The sequence below is a fragment of the Stegostoma tigrinum genome, chromosome 1 (assembly GCF_030684315.1).
Source record: "Stegostoma tigrinum isolate sSteTig4 chromosome 1, sSteTig4.hap1, whole genome shotgun sequence".
Lineage (NCBI taxonomy): Eukaryota > Metazoa > Chordata > Chondrichthyes > Orectolobiformes > Stegostomatidae > Stegostoma > Stegostoma tigrinum.
This window is the reverse complement of record NC_081354.1, coordinates 47,173,393-47,189,148: the sequence shown is the minus strand read 5'-3', so window position 1 is coordinate 47,189,148 and position 15,756 is coordinate 47,173,393. Positions and strand designations below refer to the sequence as shown.

Sequence of the window (15,756 nt, the reverse complement as noted above, 5' to 3'; positions counted from 1 at the left end):
GTCAGCTAGACCAGGTGAGGATCGCAGATTTCTTTCCCTGAAGGACGTTATTGGGTTTTTCTGAACATCAACAGTGATTTCATGGTCATCAGTGGATCCTTAATTCCAGATTTTTTTAAAATTGAAACCAACTTCACTATCTGTCATGGTGGGATTTGAACCTGGGTCCCCAGAATATTATCTGGATTCAGTGAAAATGCCACAAGGTCATCGCCTTATCGCAACTTCTAGGGTGAGTGCACGCTATGTCAAAGCGAAAGCTTGTCACCTGACTTCAGAATCTCAACAAGATTAAGTCTAAGTTTGCAAATTATCCTTGGGGATGTTTAATGATTTACCCTGATATAATTTTATTATATAGAGGAGTCTAAGGTGTAAGAATTCATGAGGTAGAATCTTGTCCTTTTTCAACAAAAATACACTGGCCTATTTCCAGATCACAAACCCACACTTTGATTTCAGAGCAGCTGGTGGAGAAAACGTCTGTGATGCCCCTGGTCTGCTGCCTAGTTGATGACTATGGTTTGGCTGCTAATCAGAGGTGGGCATTTCTGCTACATCTTGAAGCTTTTTCCAAAGACTACTCCCTCCATAGGATTGTTGCCTGCCATTGTTGTGCCTTGCAGATCAAGGCTGCTACTGTGGAATCATTAGAACAGGAGGCCCTGTGAGCCCCCCTGACCAGCCATTGAAAGCAGCCCCCAAGCATTGGGGCGGCACGGTGGCTCAGTGGTTAACACTGCAGCCTCACAGCGCCAGGGACCTGGGTTCGATTCCAGCCTCGGGCGACTGTCTCTGCGGAGTTTGCATATTCTCCTCGTGTCTACGTTGGTTTCTTCCGGGTGCTCTGGTTTCCTCCCACAATCCAAAAATGTGCAAGCTAGGTCGATTGGCCATGCTAAATTGCCCGTAGTGTTCAGGGGTGTGTGGGTTATAGGGGGATGGGTATGGGTGGGTTGCGCCAAGGGGTGGTGTGGCCTTGTTGGGCCGAAGGGCCTGTTTCCACACTGTAGGGAATCTAATCTGCCGGGCTTAGCTCTCGGGTAGGCTGACCAGCAGTGACTCCAGTTAACTGACCGTTAATTATTCTAACTGGGCATTTGGATGGTTGGCCTTTTGCATGTGAATGCCCATGTCTGGAGAACAGGTCAGCCTGCTGATCCAACACTTAACACATCTAAATTTCCTCCCAAAAGTGAACAATTCTACTCAATTATGTCACACTGGAATCATATTTCTATAAACATATGGATATGTTGGAAATTTTAACTTTGCATAATGATAGAATAAGAAAGCAAATTTTCCAAAAGCCTTGACCCAAGATGGCCATTGAGTTTCAGGTGAGCTTCTGCTATTGCTGCATAGATAAAGGCTTCAACCCCTATCTGAGTATGCCTACAGAAAGTAAATGCCATGGTTAAGTTGCACTCCCTCAGATGGACAAACCAAAGCAAAATCCATCCATCATTTTTATATTGTTTGTAGGCTGATGCAAGGCTCAAAATCTGTAGAGTCTTAGACTTGGGTGCGGACTGGAGGTCAGGTGCCAGCATGGGCTAGGTTGGAAGACCATTGTCCTGAACTTTGTTTTTCTCCATTTTTGTAATTTATTCCTAATATCTGTACGGCTGGACTTTTTACCTCTCTATTTTTCTAAGAACTGTAACTGAAGAAACTGTACCTATGGATCTTTGTATCAAAGATGGCACTGTAAGTGGTGACTTATACACTTCTTTCACTGTGCTCATTTGAGAACATATGACAATAAAGCTCATTCTAATTCTTACTCTGAAATGTAACAATGAAATATATAAATAAACCCCAGTCAAATCAGAAGTAGGTGAAATACAATGGCTTCTGACCAACTAATTCTAAGTGGGTAGTAGACAAATTGCATATGAAAGTGAAACTGGCTTTAGATAACATCACAATACCCTAAGAACGAAGGCAAAAACACATAGTATGGGAGCCAACAGAACAAGAGGGATAATTCCTCTAGCCAAAAGAAGAGAACGCTGCCAAGTAACAAATCAACACAAGCAGTGTAAGCGGGACTAGGTTGTTTACACCTGAAAACATTCGGCTCCACCTTAATGTTATCTGGAGTCCTGAGACATCTATTCTTAATCCAAAGAATTCATCCAGACTGACACTGTGCAATTCTATCTGAATTTGATTTGTTTCTTATTTACTGTCAATAAGCTAGCTGCATGCTTTATTCTCCAGAATCCATCTTTACTTGTATTTAACTCTTTACAAAAGAGAGAGAGTGTATGGCCGTGTTTGCAGTCCAGAGTGTTGTGTCCATGGTTAGCTTGGTTGGCTGGACAGCTGGTTTGCAATGCAGAGTAATGCCACCATCGTGGATTCAATTCCTGCACAGACTGAGGTTACTATGAAGGACTCTCCTTCGCAACATCTTCCCCTTGCTTGAGGTGTGATAACTTCCAGGTTAAACCACCAGTAATCTCTTTGTAGTGAGACAGCAGCCCTATGGTCTGTTAGAGTGTGGTGACCTTGCCTTTACCTGCCTCTGCCTCTGTCTCATACTTGACTTCCATGACCAATCAAATACTGTCTCACTTATTATTGAATATATTCAATAAGCCCTCCTCCATTGCTCATTAGGGAAGAGAATTCAAAAACATTTGTGAGAAGCAACGCCGTCTCCACTCTATCTTAAATGGGAGATTCCTTATATTTAAATTGTGCGCCCTAGCTCTAGATCTCCTAATATAGCATCCTGTCAGCATCCAATCCCAGAATTTGGAGGTAGTAGGAACTCTGATGCTGGAGAATCTGAGATAACAAGGTGTAGAGCAGGATGAACACAGCCGGCCAAGCAGCATCGGAGGAGCAGGAAAGCTAACGTTTTGTGTCTGGACCCTCCTTCAGACCCTCCTGCTGAAGAAGGGTCCAGACCCAAAATGTCAGTTTTCCTGTTCCCTCTAATGCTGTTGGCCTCCTGTGTTCATCCTGCTCTACACCTTGTTATCTCAGATTCTCCAGCAAACAAGGTGAAGAGCAGGATGAACACAGCAGGCCAAACAGCATCAGATGAGGAAAGCTGATATTTTGGGTCTGGACCCTTCTTCAGAAGGACGGTCTGAAGAAATGTCAGCTTTCTTGCTTCTCATGCTGTTTGGCTTGCTGTGTTCATCCAGCTCTACACCTTGCTATCTCAAGCCCCAAATTTTTTTTACTTTCTATGAGATCACTTCCCAATGAGTATCATGATTTAAAGTAATGGTTTTGAAAGGGTGCAAGTGAAGACTCCATACAATTTCATGATGTCAAGCAATCTTGAGTAAGGAAGAGGGAATTCTAGCTTAAGATTTAGTTTATCACTGTTAAACCCTTGGACCCAATGTAGAAAGGAGGATTGGTGGCAGCATTCTACATCATCAACGATATTGATTAATTCTGCAACACACAGGATATGGTGATCATTCGTGGAATCATTGCTTAAATATCTCAAGGTAAAATGGGTGCAAGAAGAAATACAATCCAAGAGGAAAAAAAAGATGAGTTTACCACTTTAAAGTTGTTACCACTTGAAGAATCTTCAGACAATTAGTCAGCAGCTGCATGTGTTTGCACATGTCAGCAGAACTTGTGAAAAGAACTGCAAGGCAGAAGCAGCACTCCAGGCTAAGACCTTTACCTGGGAGCTAATAAACATTGGAGAACCATTGTGTGCTTATAGGAGAGTAGTAAACCAGTAGTCTCTCACAACAGTTACGGAGTCCATAAGGAAGCAGGTTCCAAAGGGGGCAGTCCCAATTCAGTGTTTGGCAGGTAAGCAAGAGTTTCAGAGCTCGGTGAGTAAAGTTAAAAATTCCTGTTGACACGGGAAGAAAAATTAAATTAACAAAGCAAAAAAACCAGGTGGGGAAGATAAGTTTTAAAGCAAAAGTTTTACAAATCACCTGAAATATCATTGCAAGCAGCACTATAAGGCACAGCTACAGTAGCAAAGTCAAGGACCATTGAATGAATTAACATCAAGATTGCAGCATCAGGAATGTCACGGAGCAAATTTAAGGCAACAAAGAGCAATTTAAAAGAGTTGGAAGAAAGAATTTGTCAAAACATAGGAGACAGTGATAAGGTTAGAAATTACATAATTTTAAACTGTGGAATTAGTGGAACATTTAAGGTCACAAAATGTAGGAAATTATCTACATTGCCTGTGAAAAATGAGAAATCCCTACCTAGGCTGCAGAGCATAGTAGGAGGCAATGGCCTGGTGGTATTATTACTCGACTGTTAATACAGAGACCTAGGTAACGATCGGGGGACCCAGGTTCAAATCTAGCCATGGCGGATGGTGGAATTTGAATTCAATAGAAATCAGCAGTTTAAAGGTCTATTGATTACCTTTAGGGCAGCATGGTGACTCAGTGGTTAGTACTATTGTCTCATGTGCCAGGGACCTGGGTTCAATTTCACCCTCGGGCAACTGCCTGTGTGGAGTTTGCACATTTTCCCCATGTCTGCATGGGTTTCTTCTGGGTACTCCAGCTTCTTCCCACAGTCCAACGATGTGTAGGCTAGGTGAATTGGCTATGCTAAATTACACATAATATTCAAGGTTGTGTAGATTAGGGGGTGGGTCTGTGTGGGATGCTCCAGCATGGACTTGTTGGCCCTGAAGGGCCTGTTTCCACACTGTAGGGATTCTATTCTAGTCTAAGACAGGAAAATCTTTATTTTATATACAGGAAGTGTGTAACCGCCATGTTTATTAGAATGAAAGGTTGAAAAATCTCCCAATAAGCAGCAAAGAGAGATGCTATTTTTATTTAACAGAATTTAAAATTGTAATATCGGAAAAGCACTGCATCATTGCATTGTACTCAATTGGTTGCTTTATCAAACAACAATAACAGCATTGTTATAATATTTGAGTTTAATAGCCTAGAAGGATCTAGGCCCAAAACATCAACCTTCCTGCTCCTCTGGTGCTTGGCCTGCTGTGTTCGTCCAGCTCTATAGCTCGTTAGCTCAGTGTTCTGGTAGTGCAGCATTATTTAATCAATTTATAGATTAAAACAGCATTGATTGATATATTTCAAGATTAAAAACCAACAAATTACAAACTGCACTAAGGTGTGCAGACATAAAACTGCTTTAAAGGTTAAAAATATTGATAATAACATTAGGCATAAAATTACAGGAGAAGTTAAATGAGGTAGTATTATATCAGGGATGGACCAAACAGTATATTGAATCAGACTACTTGGAGAAAATATTCTTAAGATTCAGAGTTACTTCAAAATTAATACTAAACCTCAAGCTGAACAAGTAAGTCAACTTGCACTTCAGTAGATTCGACTTGCCTTTATAAGTCACTAAGATATCAAAGAAGACACATTGCTTTTGAAGATGTTCTGATAGATATTGGTAACTACTTTAATTAGAGAACAAGCACTGAAGAGACCGAATTGTTGTATGCATTATTCATGAGCCTTTATCCGACGTATTGCAGTTCAAGGAAAGTTTAACTTTGCAGAAAACTGGTCGGATTGTATAATAAACAAAAAACAGAAAGACTCTGACAAATTCTGGTGAAGATGTACAACCTTATCACAGAAGAGCAACAGACTCATACATTTTATAGGATGTAAATACTCAATAGACACGTGATGAGCCAACACAAACTGTAGATGAAACAGCAGATTCGAGAGTCAATGTCAGTATGCAGAACAAAAAAACCACACAAATAATGTCCAGAAGAAAAATGTTACATTTGTAATATCACTTCCAGAAGACATACAGTCATTCCAGAACAGCAAAAGCCAAAAGCATGCTCCTACAAAAATTGTGAATTAAATGGAACCATCACAATCAGGAAAGGTACCCGAGGTGTTCCTAAGGCAAATTGGTAATTCAGCCATCTTAAGTTCGACAGAACCTATTTCAGTCAACGAACACCTCATTCGTTTTAACCTTGATATAGAATTGATCTTCACTGTCTTCCAGATTAACTGCCCTCCTTAAAGAAACAAACGTTACAGCCTAAAGAGATGAAACTCCATAGCCCAGGTCAAAAGATGTATGGATTAGGGGGATTGACCATGGTAAATTGCCCATTGTGCCCAGAGATGTGAAGGCTAGATGGATTAGCCATGGGAATTTCAGGGTTACAGGGATAGGTCCATGTGGGATGATCTTCACAGGGTCACTGTGGACTTAATGAGCCAAATGGCCTACTTCCACACTGTAGGAATTCTATGAATAGCTCTCAAGATTAAGGGTGTTGTAGAAGTTGCCCTAACACAAGACACCAAAGAGTTAACAATGTACTGTAATTCGCAATCATTACTTCTCACTATAACCTTGAATGTATTATCCCTTGAGATAGTAGAACAAGTTCAGCAGGTTCCAAGGGAACAACTGGTCCCGGACCAAATGATTATTAACCAACTGGTCAAGGGGCAACCGGTAGGCCATTTTACAGAACTTCCAAGATTCTCTGCAGAATCATGAAAAAGGTTTAAAAAAAAAATCCTAAGTTAGCAGAATAGATATTTTCCATATTGTCAATGAAAGGAAATCTGCAACTACACAGAAATGGTGGATTGGTTTTCTATTTCTATTATCATGAAGAACATTGAGATAGCAAAAATCATCCTTGTTTGCCAAAAGATGCAAATGCTGAGAACACGAATGTATGGTGCAACCCAGTCGAGCTCATTGAGGAATCTTTAACTAAAATTTTTCAGATAGAAAAACAGTCTGAACAAATTGATACAGCAAGTCTGATTTTGATGACAGATGATATGGCTACATAGGCCCAAACAACATTTTTCTCCTCTGTCTTTCACAGTAGTGTTATCAATACTATTCGTACAGATAATTCTAAGTCAGAAACAACCTCCATGATTGAAGAAGTGAATGTGTCTAGTTCATCCACAGAGGGCAAAAGATGATGTCCAACCAACTGAACAAGTTGAAGTAAACAGCTTACTTTTTTGAACAAAGATATGTTAGCAGACTAAGAATAACAATTTGCCTGAACAAAATTGATGTGAGCTGCATGGGACTTCATGGCAGCCAGACCGATGTCCACAGTTTCAAGACGGTCAAGAAAGAAGCAGTTGCCAGCTCTAAAAATCCAGGAGACTGCTAAGAAGATAATTATTTCAACAAAGCAACCGGCTTCCATGATGGGCATTGGTATGATTGAAGGTCCCTAGTTATGTTCTACGTAGCTGCCTGAGTTAGTAGGGAAGACTTCCTCTGAAAGACATTCAAGAGAAGTGGAGAAATGATTTACAGACCAATCAAGATTGAGATTAGAATTGAGGTGGACATTTCTCAAGCCAATGACCTACTGATTTTTCTTTTAAATCTGAAAAGAATAACTGCTGTTTAAGAAGTGGGTATCATCAGGCTTCTTGATTTTGAGAAGTGAAAGTCTTGGGGAAAGATGGGTTGATGGTAAATAGTAAAGCGTTTATACACCTAAATGTTAAAAATGGGGTAAAATATTTGGGTTTGGGAAAATGTATAAGATGGTGGTATTGAACAGATTAACACTGGAGAGAGCTTAACACAGCCTCCAAACTTATAACTTCTCAGTCTTGAGTGGGGAAGAGAGGAATCCAGTTTAAACCCTGATTCCTTATTCGTTCAGGAATATGGGTGTCACTAACTAGGCAGCATTTATTGCCCATCCCTAATTGTCTAGAGGGCAATTAAGAGTCAACCACATTGCTGGTGGGTTTGGATTCACAAGTAGGCCAGACCAGGTAAGCCTGGCAGTTTCCTTCCCTGAAGGACATTCGTGAACCAGATGATGGATTTTTCCAATCAGTAATGGATTCATGGTTGTCATTTGACTCTAAATTCCAGATATTTATTGAGTTCAAATTCCACCATCTGCCATGGCGGGATTCAAACCCAGGTCCCCAGAACATTATCTGGGTCTTTGGGTTAACAGACCAGCAATAATACCACCAGGCTAACAAAGTGTGGAGCTGGATGAACACAGCAGGCCAAGCAGCATCTCAGGAACACAAAAGCTGACGTTTCAGGCCTAGACCCTTCATCAGAGAGGGGGATGGGGAGAGGGTTCTGGAATAAATAAGGAGAGAGGGGGAGGCGGACCGAAGATGGAGAGAAAAGAAGATAGGTGGAGAGGAGAGTATAGGTGGGGAGGTAGGGAGGGGACAGGTCAGTCCAGGGAAGACGGACAGGTCAAGGAGGTGGGATGAGGTTAGTAGGTAGGAAATGGAGGTGCGGCTTGAGGTGGGAGGAAGGGATGGGTGAGAGGAAGAACAGGTTAGGGAGGCAGAGACAGGCTGGGCTGGTTTTGGGATACAGTGGGGGGAGGGGATGAGCTAGGCTGGTTGTGTGATGCAGTGGGGGAAGGGGAGATTTTGAAGCTGGTGAAGCCCACATTGATACCATTGAGCTGCAGGGTTCCCAAGAGGAATATGAGTTGCTGTCCCTACAACCTTCGGGTGGCATCCTTGTGGCACTGCAGGAGGCCCATGATGGACATGTCATCTAAAGAATGGGAGGGGGAGTTAAAATGGTTCCCGACTGGGAGATGTAGTTGTTTATTGCGAACGGAGCGGAGGTGTTCTGCAAAGCGGTCCCCAAGCCTCCGCTTGGTTTCCCCAATGTAGAGGAGGGCACACCGGGTACAACGGATACAGTATACCACACTGGTGGATGTGCAGGTGAACCTCTGCTTAATATGGAAAGTCATCTTGGGGCCTGGGATGGGGGTAAGGGAGGAGGTGTGGGGGCAAGTGTAGTACTTCCTGCGGTTGCAGGAGAAGGTGCCGGGTGTGGTGGGGTTGGAGGGGAGTGTGGAGCGAACAAGGGAGTCACGGAGAGAGTGGTCTCTCCGGAAGGCAGACAAGGGTGGGGATGGAAAAATGTTTTGGTTGGTGGGGTCGGATTGTAGATGGCGGAAGTGTCGGAGGATGATGCGTTGTATCCGGAGGTTGGTGGGGTGGTGTGTGAGAACGAGGGGGATCCTTTTTGGGCCGTTGTGGTGGGGGCGGGATGTGAGGGATGTGTTGCGGGAAATGCGGGAGACGCGGTCAAGGGCGTTCTCGACCACTGCGGGGGGAAAGTGGTGGTCCTTGAAGAACTTGGACATCTGGGATGTGCGGGAGTGGAATGCTTCATCCTGGGAGCAGATGCGGCGGAGGCAGAGGAATTGGTTCACCAACACCTTCCACCCCAGCCTCAAGTTCACCTGGGCCATCTCCAACACATCCCTCACCTTCCTGGATCTCTCAGTCTCCATCTCAGGCAACCAGCTAGTTACTGATGTCCATTTCAAGCCCACTGACTCCCACAGCTACCTAGAATACACGTCCTCCCATCCACCCTCCTGCAAAAATTCCATCCCCTATTACCAATTCCTCCGCCTCCGCCGCATCGGGTTCAGAGCAGAGGTTCACCTGCACATCCGCCAATGTGGTATCCTGTATCCATTGTACCCGGTGTGGCCTCCTCTACATTAGGGAAACCAAGCGGAGGCTTGGGGACTGCTTTGCAGAACACCTCCGCTCCGTTTGCAATAAACAACTGCACCTCCCAGTCGCAAACCATTTTAACACCCCTCCCATTCTTTAGATGACATGTCCATCATGGGCCTCCTGCAGTACCACAAGGATGCCACCCGAAGGTTGTAGGAACAGCAACTCATATTCCTGTTGGGAACCCTGCAGCCCAATGGTATCAATGTGGACTTCGCCAGCTTCAAAATCTCCCCTTCCCCCACCGCATCACACAACCAGCTCACTTCGTCCCCTCCCCCCACTGCATCCCAAAACCAGCCCAGCCTGTCTCTGCCTCCCTAACCTGTTCTTCCTCTCACCCATCCCTTCCTCCCATCTCAAGCTGCACCTCCATTTTCTACCTACTAACCTCATCCCACCTCCTTGACCTGTCTGTCTTCCCTGGACTGACCTATCCCCCCCCCCCCCACCTCCTCACCTATACTCTCCTCTCCACCTATCTTCTTTTCTCTCCATCTTCGGTCCGCCTCCCCCTCTCTCCCTATTTATTCCGGAACCCTCTCCCCATCCCCCTCTCTGATGAAGGGTCTCGGCCCGAAATGTCAGTTTTTGTGTTCTTGAGATGCTGCTTGGCCTGCTGTGTTCATCCAGCTCCACACTTTGTTATCTTGGATTCCCCAGCATCTGCAGTTCCTATTATCTCTGATACCACCAGGCTATCACCTCCCTGAGGTGGCTCCTGATTGTTTTTGGTTATTAATTCTCGCACGCCAATGTCACTAGTACCAATTGCCATCATGCATTTAAACTACACATTGTTAAGACAACTGCTCCCTCTTGTTAAGCCTCACTAATAGTCTTTCTTTGCTATTGTTAACAAAATAAGCCCATGGGCTGAGTGGTAATGTGATTGTCCAAAGTCCCAGATTTAATCTGCAGGCTTTGATGAGTAGGGTTCAAAATACACTTCCAGCAAAGTTGTTTACCTTTCCATTGGCATGCTAAATAAATTTCCATTGACCATTAAATTTTATTTCCATTATGGTATCCACCAGCGGCAGTTTAACGTGAATATTGATTTCTTTAAAAGAGTAGACAGGAGAATTATTGGCATCACTCCACCTCAACCATGAGGTTAGCAGTGGTTGGTTTCTTAGCATGTACAAGTCCAACATGCTCAACCTTTCCTCACACATAAGTATAGTGAACCTTCACTGAGCATTCTAGTGAAATATGCCCCTTTTATGAAATGTAGCCAAAACTGTATGGTGTTCTCTAAATGTGGAATCACCAGTGTCTTGTTTAGTGGTGGCAAAATTTCTGTCGTACTTTGCCCAGCATATCACTTGCTTTCCTAGTTACTCACAGTACCCATGTTTCGATTAATGTGCCAGGATACCCATGTTCTTCTGTATGTAGAATTTGGGGTCAGTGTCTCCATTTAAATAATATACTGTTTTTCTGTTCTTCCTGCCGAAGTGGACAGCCTCACACATTTCCATATTGTACTCCATTTGCCAAATTTTTGTCCACTCACTTATCTGTTGTTTTGCAGAGATAGTAGGAACTGTCAATGCTGGAGAATCTGAGATAACAAGGTGTAGAGCTGGATGAACACAGCAGGCAGCATCAGAGGAGCAGGAAGGCTGACATTTCAGGCCTAGACCCTTCTTCAGAAGGCCTGAAACATTATCGTTTTGCAGATGTTGTTTTGTTGACATTAGGAGCAGCAATATAATGAGTGAGGATAAAAAAGGGCCAAACTGCGATTCAACATGTCGTCTTTGTCTAGATCTTGAAATTGTTCCAAAGTAATTGAAAGTGCTATATGTCACATCCTTGACAGTGAACAGAGGTTATTTGTCAGTGGTTACTGTAATATTAAAGGCATGGTGGAGCAGTGGTCCATTGCCATCATTTATTGATACGTCTGTAAAATCTAATGAAATTATCAATGTTCTTGAATTAATTATGAACATGAATGAGAAAGCCTAATACTCTAGAGCTAGAGACTGCATTAGCTATTCAGTCTTATCATTTCTTCTATAGAAGCAGTATGTGGCTTTGGCTTTGTCTTTCAAGCAAGGCTTTGGATCGTTTCTGATTTAAAAATTTTTTTGTGCTTCTCGGTGCTTTTTGAATGTTAATTGTGTTTTACAAATAAATAAGCTAATGGATTTTACCTAATTTCTCGGTGGAAGTGGTGTAGCTTTTACCTCCCTGGATCCGAAGGACTGCAATGAACCAACAGAGCATGTTGTCTTTATTATTGTGATACTGCATGTTACCTGACTGGGTGAGGTTCAAGATACTTTCGTTTAATTTGCCCTCTGCATCTTTTCCAGATTTACAGCATATCTAGGATATTAGTTGTTATTTTGCTGTATTAGTTTTAACATTTGTTTGACTGAGGGAAACTGAAATTTGTTGTATACAGTATTTACAAGAGTCTTAGTAGCCTTTGTTATTATTCTTTGTGTGATTGTCAGTATCAAAGATAATTATACGTTTACACTATCGTATTTGTTTAGTGAGTTAATTTTCAAATGATATGTAAGCTTTTACTATATTTTAAAAGTTGAAGTACTACTAATATCAATTAACAAAACATGATCGAAGTAATATTTAAATAATCTAATCTTGTTTTACAGGCAGCTGCGATTTTCAATTCTGCTTTTGGAAGTTTTCTGGTAAGAGAAGTATTTAATGACTATACTGAAATATTAATAGTGAAATTATATTGTTTATTTATTACAGAGTTATTTCTAAAATGAATACAGTAACACAAATGAATTTTATTGACTGGCTTCCTTATTACAAGAGGATATTTCAAAACAATCTGTTTAAGCTTTGGTTCACTTTTTAACATTGCCTCTCATATTAAATGCATTGATGAAAAGGGTGAAGGGTGTGAGCATTCTTTAAATTTGGTTGTAATTTAAATACGTTTGTAATTCTAAATCTCTTCCTGCAAATAAATTCTAAGTCCTTTTGGTTGTTAGTATTTTAGATAGTATTGACTTTAGTATTTTGTCTGTCCTTCCTAATTGTTTTAAATGAAGTTAGCAAAGACAAAATTAAGATTGCTGTGTTGCAGTAATTAGATTGTTTTAATAATAATTTATGGCTTGTGGCTATTAATACTTGCATGAATACAATTATGAAATGTCTCATTTATAATGTAAAGCTTTCTTTTGATAATTTGTTATATTGAGCGTTTCGTGTTTTAAAGACTTTAGAAATTATTTTTAGATGGAATGCTAACTCCGAGCAATACAGATAACATTGAATTGAAACATGTAAAAAAATATAGATAGTTTTGATTGTTTCCAAACAATGCGAGATTGATATTTGAAAGGTAAATCATGACCCACAGTTACTGCAGGAAATTATGATTCAGACTAAAGCTATTGTGTGTTTGTTTTTGCTTTCCTCTTAGTAATTGGGGTTAGAAGTCACTTGCTCAAGAAACAGTCGAGATGAATTTTACACAAACCCTTTAATCATACTGATGTTTGATTGCTGTAAAACAGAACATTTTTAATGTAAATGTCCTAGTTATACTTGATAGATGAATACAATTTACATAAATTCCAGACTCTCTGGTTTCTTTGCATTGTGCCACAGAGAATTGCTGTAAGTTAGAAACATAATTTCATTATCTCCTCCCCTTCATTTTACACATGCTGTTTTACAATAAAGTAGATTAGAATAAATGATTTGATTTCTCTCTTTGATGTATCTTAATAATATTTGATGGCAGATCAATTATAGCCTGCTGAATGGGTAGCTAATAAAATCTGCTTATGTTATTACGGTTCCAAGAAATAGAAGGGGCAATTTTCAGAAATGGTGTGTACTGCAAGAGTGCAAAAAATATTAATGTTTTGTTTTTGATATGTTTGTTTCCACAATTGTTAATCATGTGGAACAAAGAAAACAAGATATACAAGTAACAAACTAATATTTGATTCCCATATTCAGATGCAGCTATCTAAGTAGAAGAATGCCTGAGAATATTTTTAACCAGTAATCAGATCAAAGCATTCGTATTATTGAATAAATACATTTTGATTTGCTTACCAAGTAGTAAAGACTCATTTTTACGGCTTTCATTTAAAATTTCTGACTTTATTATTGGTGGCTAAGTTGATGATTCTTTTTCCTCAAGCTTGTTCTAATGAACATCAGTATCAAACCCAAAGAAGTTACCCTCCTCCCTCCGGACAAACCTCAGGGGATCGCTTTCTCACTGCACCACCTTCGATCAACCTCCCCCTCTCTGCCTATTTATTTTCAGAACCCTCTCCCCCTTTTCTGATGAAGGTTCTAGGCCCGAAACGTCAGCTTTTGTGCTCCTAAGATGCTGCTTGGCCTGCTGTGTTCATGCAGCTCCACACTTTGTTATCTCAGATTCTCCAGCATCTGTAATTCCCATTATCTCAGTATCAAACAGGCAATATTTTCATTGTTAACTATTGAATTGAAGGGATAGCAAACATAATGATTATGTCTATTTCTTGCAAATTTTGTGACATGAATTTGATTACAGTAATAACTAGTAATACTTAAAATTAATTTTGTTAGGCAGAAGCAAGTTGATTTTTAGGGTCAGATTTTTCAAAGAATTCTAGTTTAAAAAGGTACGTGATCCAAATAGTAACAGGATAATATTTCTTTGAAATTATGTGTCCCAGCTTTAAATTGGGACTGTTCAGTAGAAGCAATAGTGACATTGCAGTGTACCCATTATTGGGGATAACTGAGAGACTCTTTTTATGGTGTCATTATATTGAAAGGTTTAATTTAAGGGCAAAATCACTGCCTTTTAAAAGTTTTTCAGCAATTCATTATTCTCCATATTAGGATTTTGGTAAGTTAATTAAACCTGGAATAAGCAATGAGGCTTTTTGCTTTAGGAACCTGATTATTCCAACATCTGAACTCCTGTGACACTCTGCAAACTTCGACCAAGGCAGGCCAAGCGTTTTTCTCATTGGCTTTCTTTAATAGTTGGTGTTTCAAGTTCTTTTGATTTGGGGAGACAACAGCATAGCGGCATTACATTTAGGCTGTTAATTTCAGAAACTCGGCCAATGTTTTGGGGTTTGAAATGAGGTTTAATGATTTGCAACCCAACACAGCAAATGGAATTTGAATTCAGTAAACTCAAATCTCAAATTAAGAATCAAGTGATGACTGTGAAGCCATTGTTGATTGTTAGATAAAACCCATTCAGTTCAGTTAATGTCCTTCAGGAAATGAAATCTGTCATTCTCACCTGGTCTGGCCTATATGTGACTCCAGACCCATAGCAATGTGGTTGATTCTTAATCGTCCTCGGGGCAATTAGGGATAGATAATGTAGGCTGACTCAGCTAGTGACACCCTCATCCTGTGAATGAATAAAGAAAAACTACCACACCTGGCACCTTCCCCTGCAACCGCAGGAAGTGCCACACTTGCCCCCTCACCCCCATCCCAGGCCCCAAGATGACTTTCCACATTAAGCAGATGTTCACCTGCACATCTGCCAATGTAGTATACTGTGTATCCATTGTACCTGGTGTGGCTTCCTCTACATTGGGGAAACCAAGCGGAGGCTTGGGGACCGCTTTGCAGAATACCTTCGCTCGGTTCGCAATAAACAACTGCACCTCCCAGTCAGGAACCATTTTAACTCCCCCCTCCCACTCGTTAAAGGATCAAGAGCAGGAGGTCTCAGATTTGAAGTGATTTTCAAATGCAATAAATGTGGTTAAGGAAAAAAATCTTTTCTCAAAACTCAAAAAAAAACTCAGAAAATGTTCCATGTCCATCATGGGCCTCCTGCAGTGCCACAATGATGCCACCCGAAGGTTGCAGGAACAGCAACTCATATTCCGCTTGGGAACCCTGCAGCCCAATGGTATCAATGTGGACTTCACAAGCTTCAAAATCTCCCCCTCCCCCACTGCATCCCAAAACCAGCCTAGCTCGTCCCCTCCCCCCACTGCATCACAAAACCAGCCCAGCTCATCCCCGCTTCCCTAACCTGTTCTTTCTCTCACCTATCCCCTCCTCCCACCTCCAGCCGCTCCTCCATTTCCCACCTACCAACCTCCTCCCACCTCATTGACCTGTCCGTCCTCCCTGGACTGACCTATCCCCTCCCTACCTCCCCACCTATACTGTTCTCTCCACCTATCTTCTCCTCTATCCATCTTCGATCCGCCTCCCCCTCTCTCCGTATTTATTTCGGAACCCTCTCCCCATCCCCCTCGCTGAT

At 41.5% G+C, this 15,756-nt stretch overlaps 1 protein-coding gene across 8 annotated transcripts in view; it reads left to right on the top strand.

Annotated features, from left to right (window-relative positions):
* Nucleotides 1–15,756, top strand: part of slc10a7 (solute carrier family 10 member 7) — a 262,492-nt gene that overhangs the window by 90,838 nt on the left and 155,898 nt on the right. For all 8 annotated transcript variants that reach the window (XR_009445663.1, XR_009445662.1, XR_009445664.1 and 5 more), the window contains exon 5: nucleotides 12,140–12,178. Coding sequence is in view for 5 of the 8 variants with exons in the window: in XM_048530666.2 (XP_048386623.1) it covers nucleotides 12,140–12,178 (39 nt within the window). In the remaining 3 variants the exon portion in view is untranslated. The remainder of the gene's footprint in view (nucleotides 1–12,139; nucleotides 12,179–15,756) is intronic.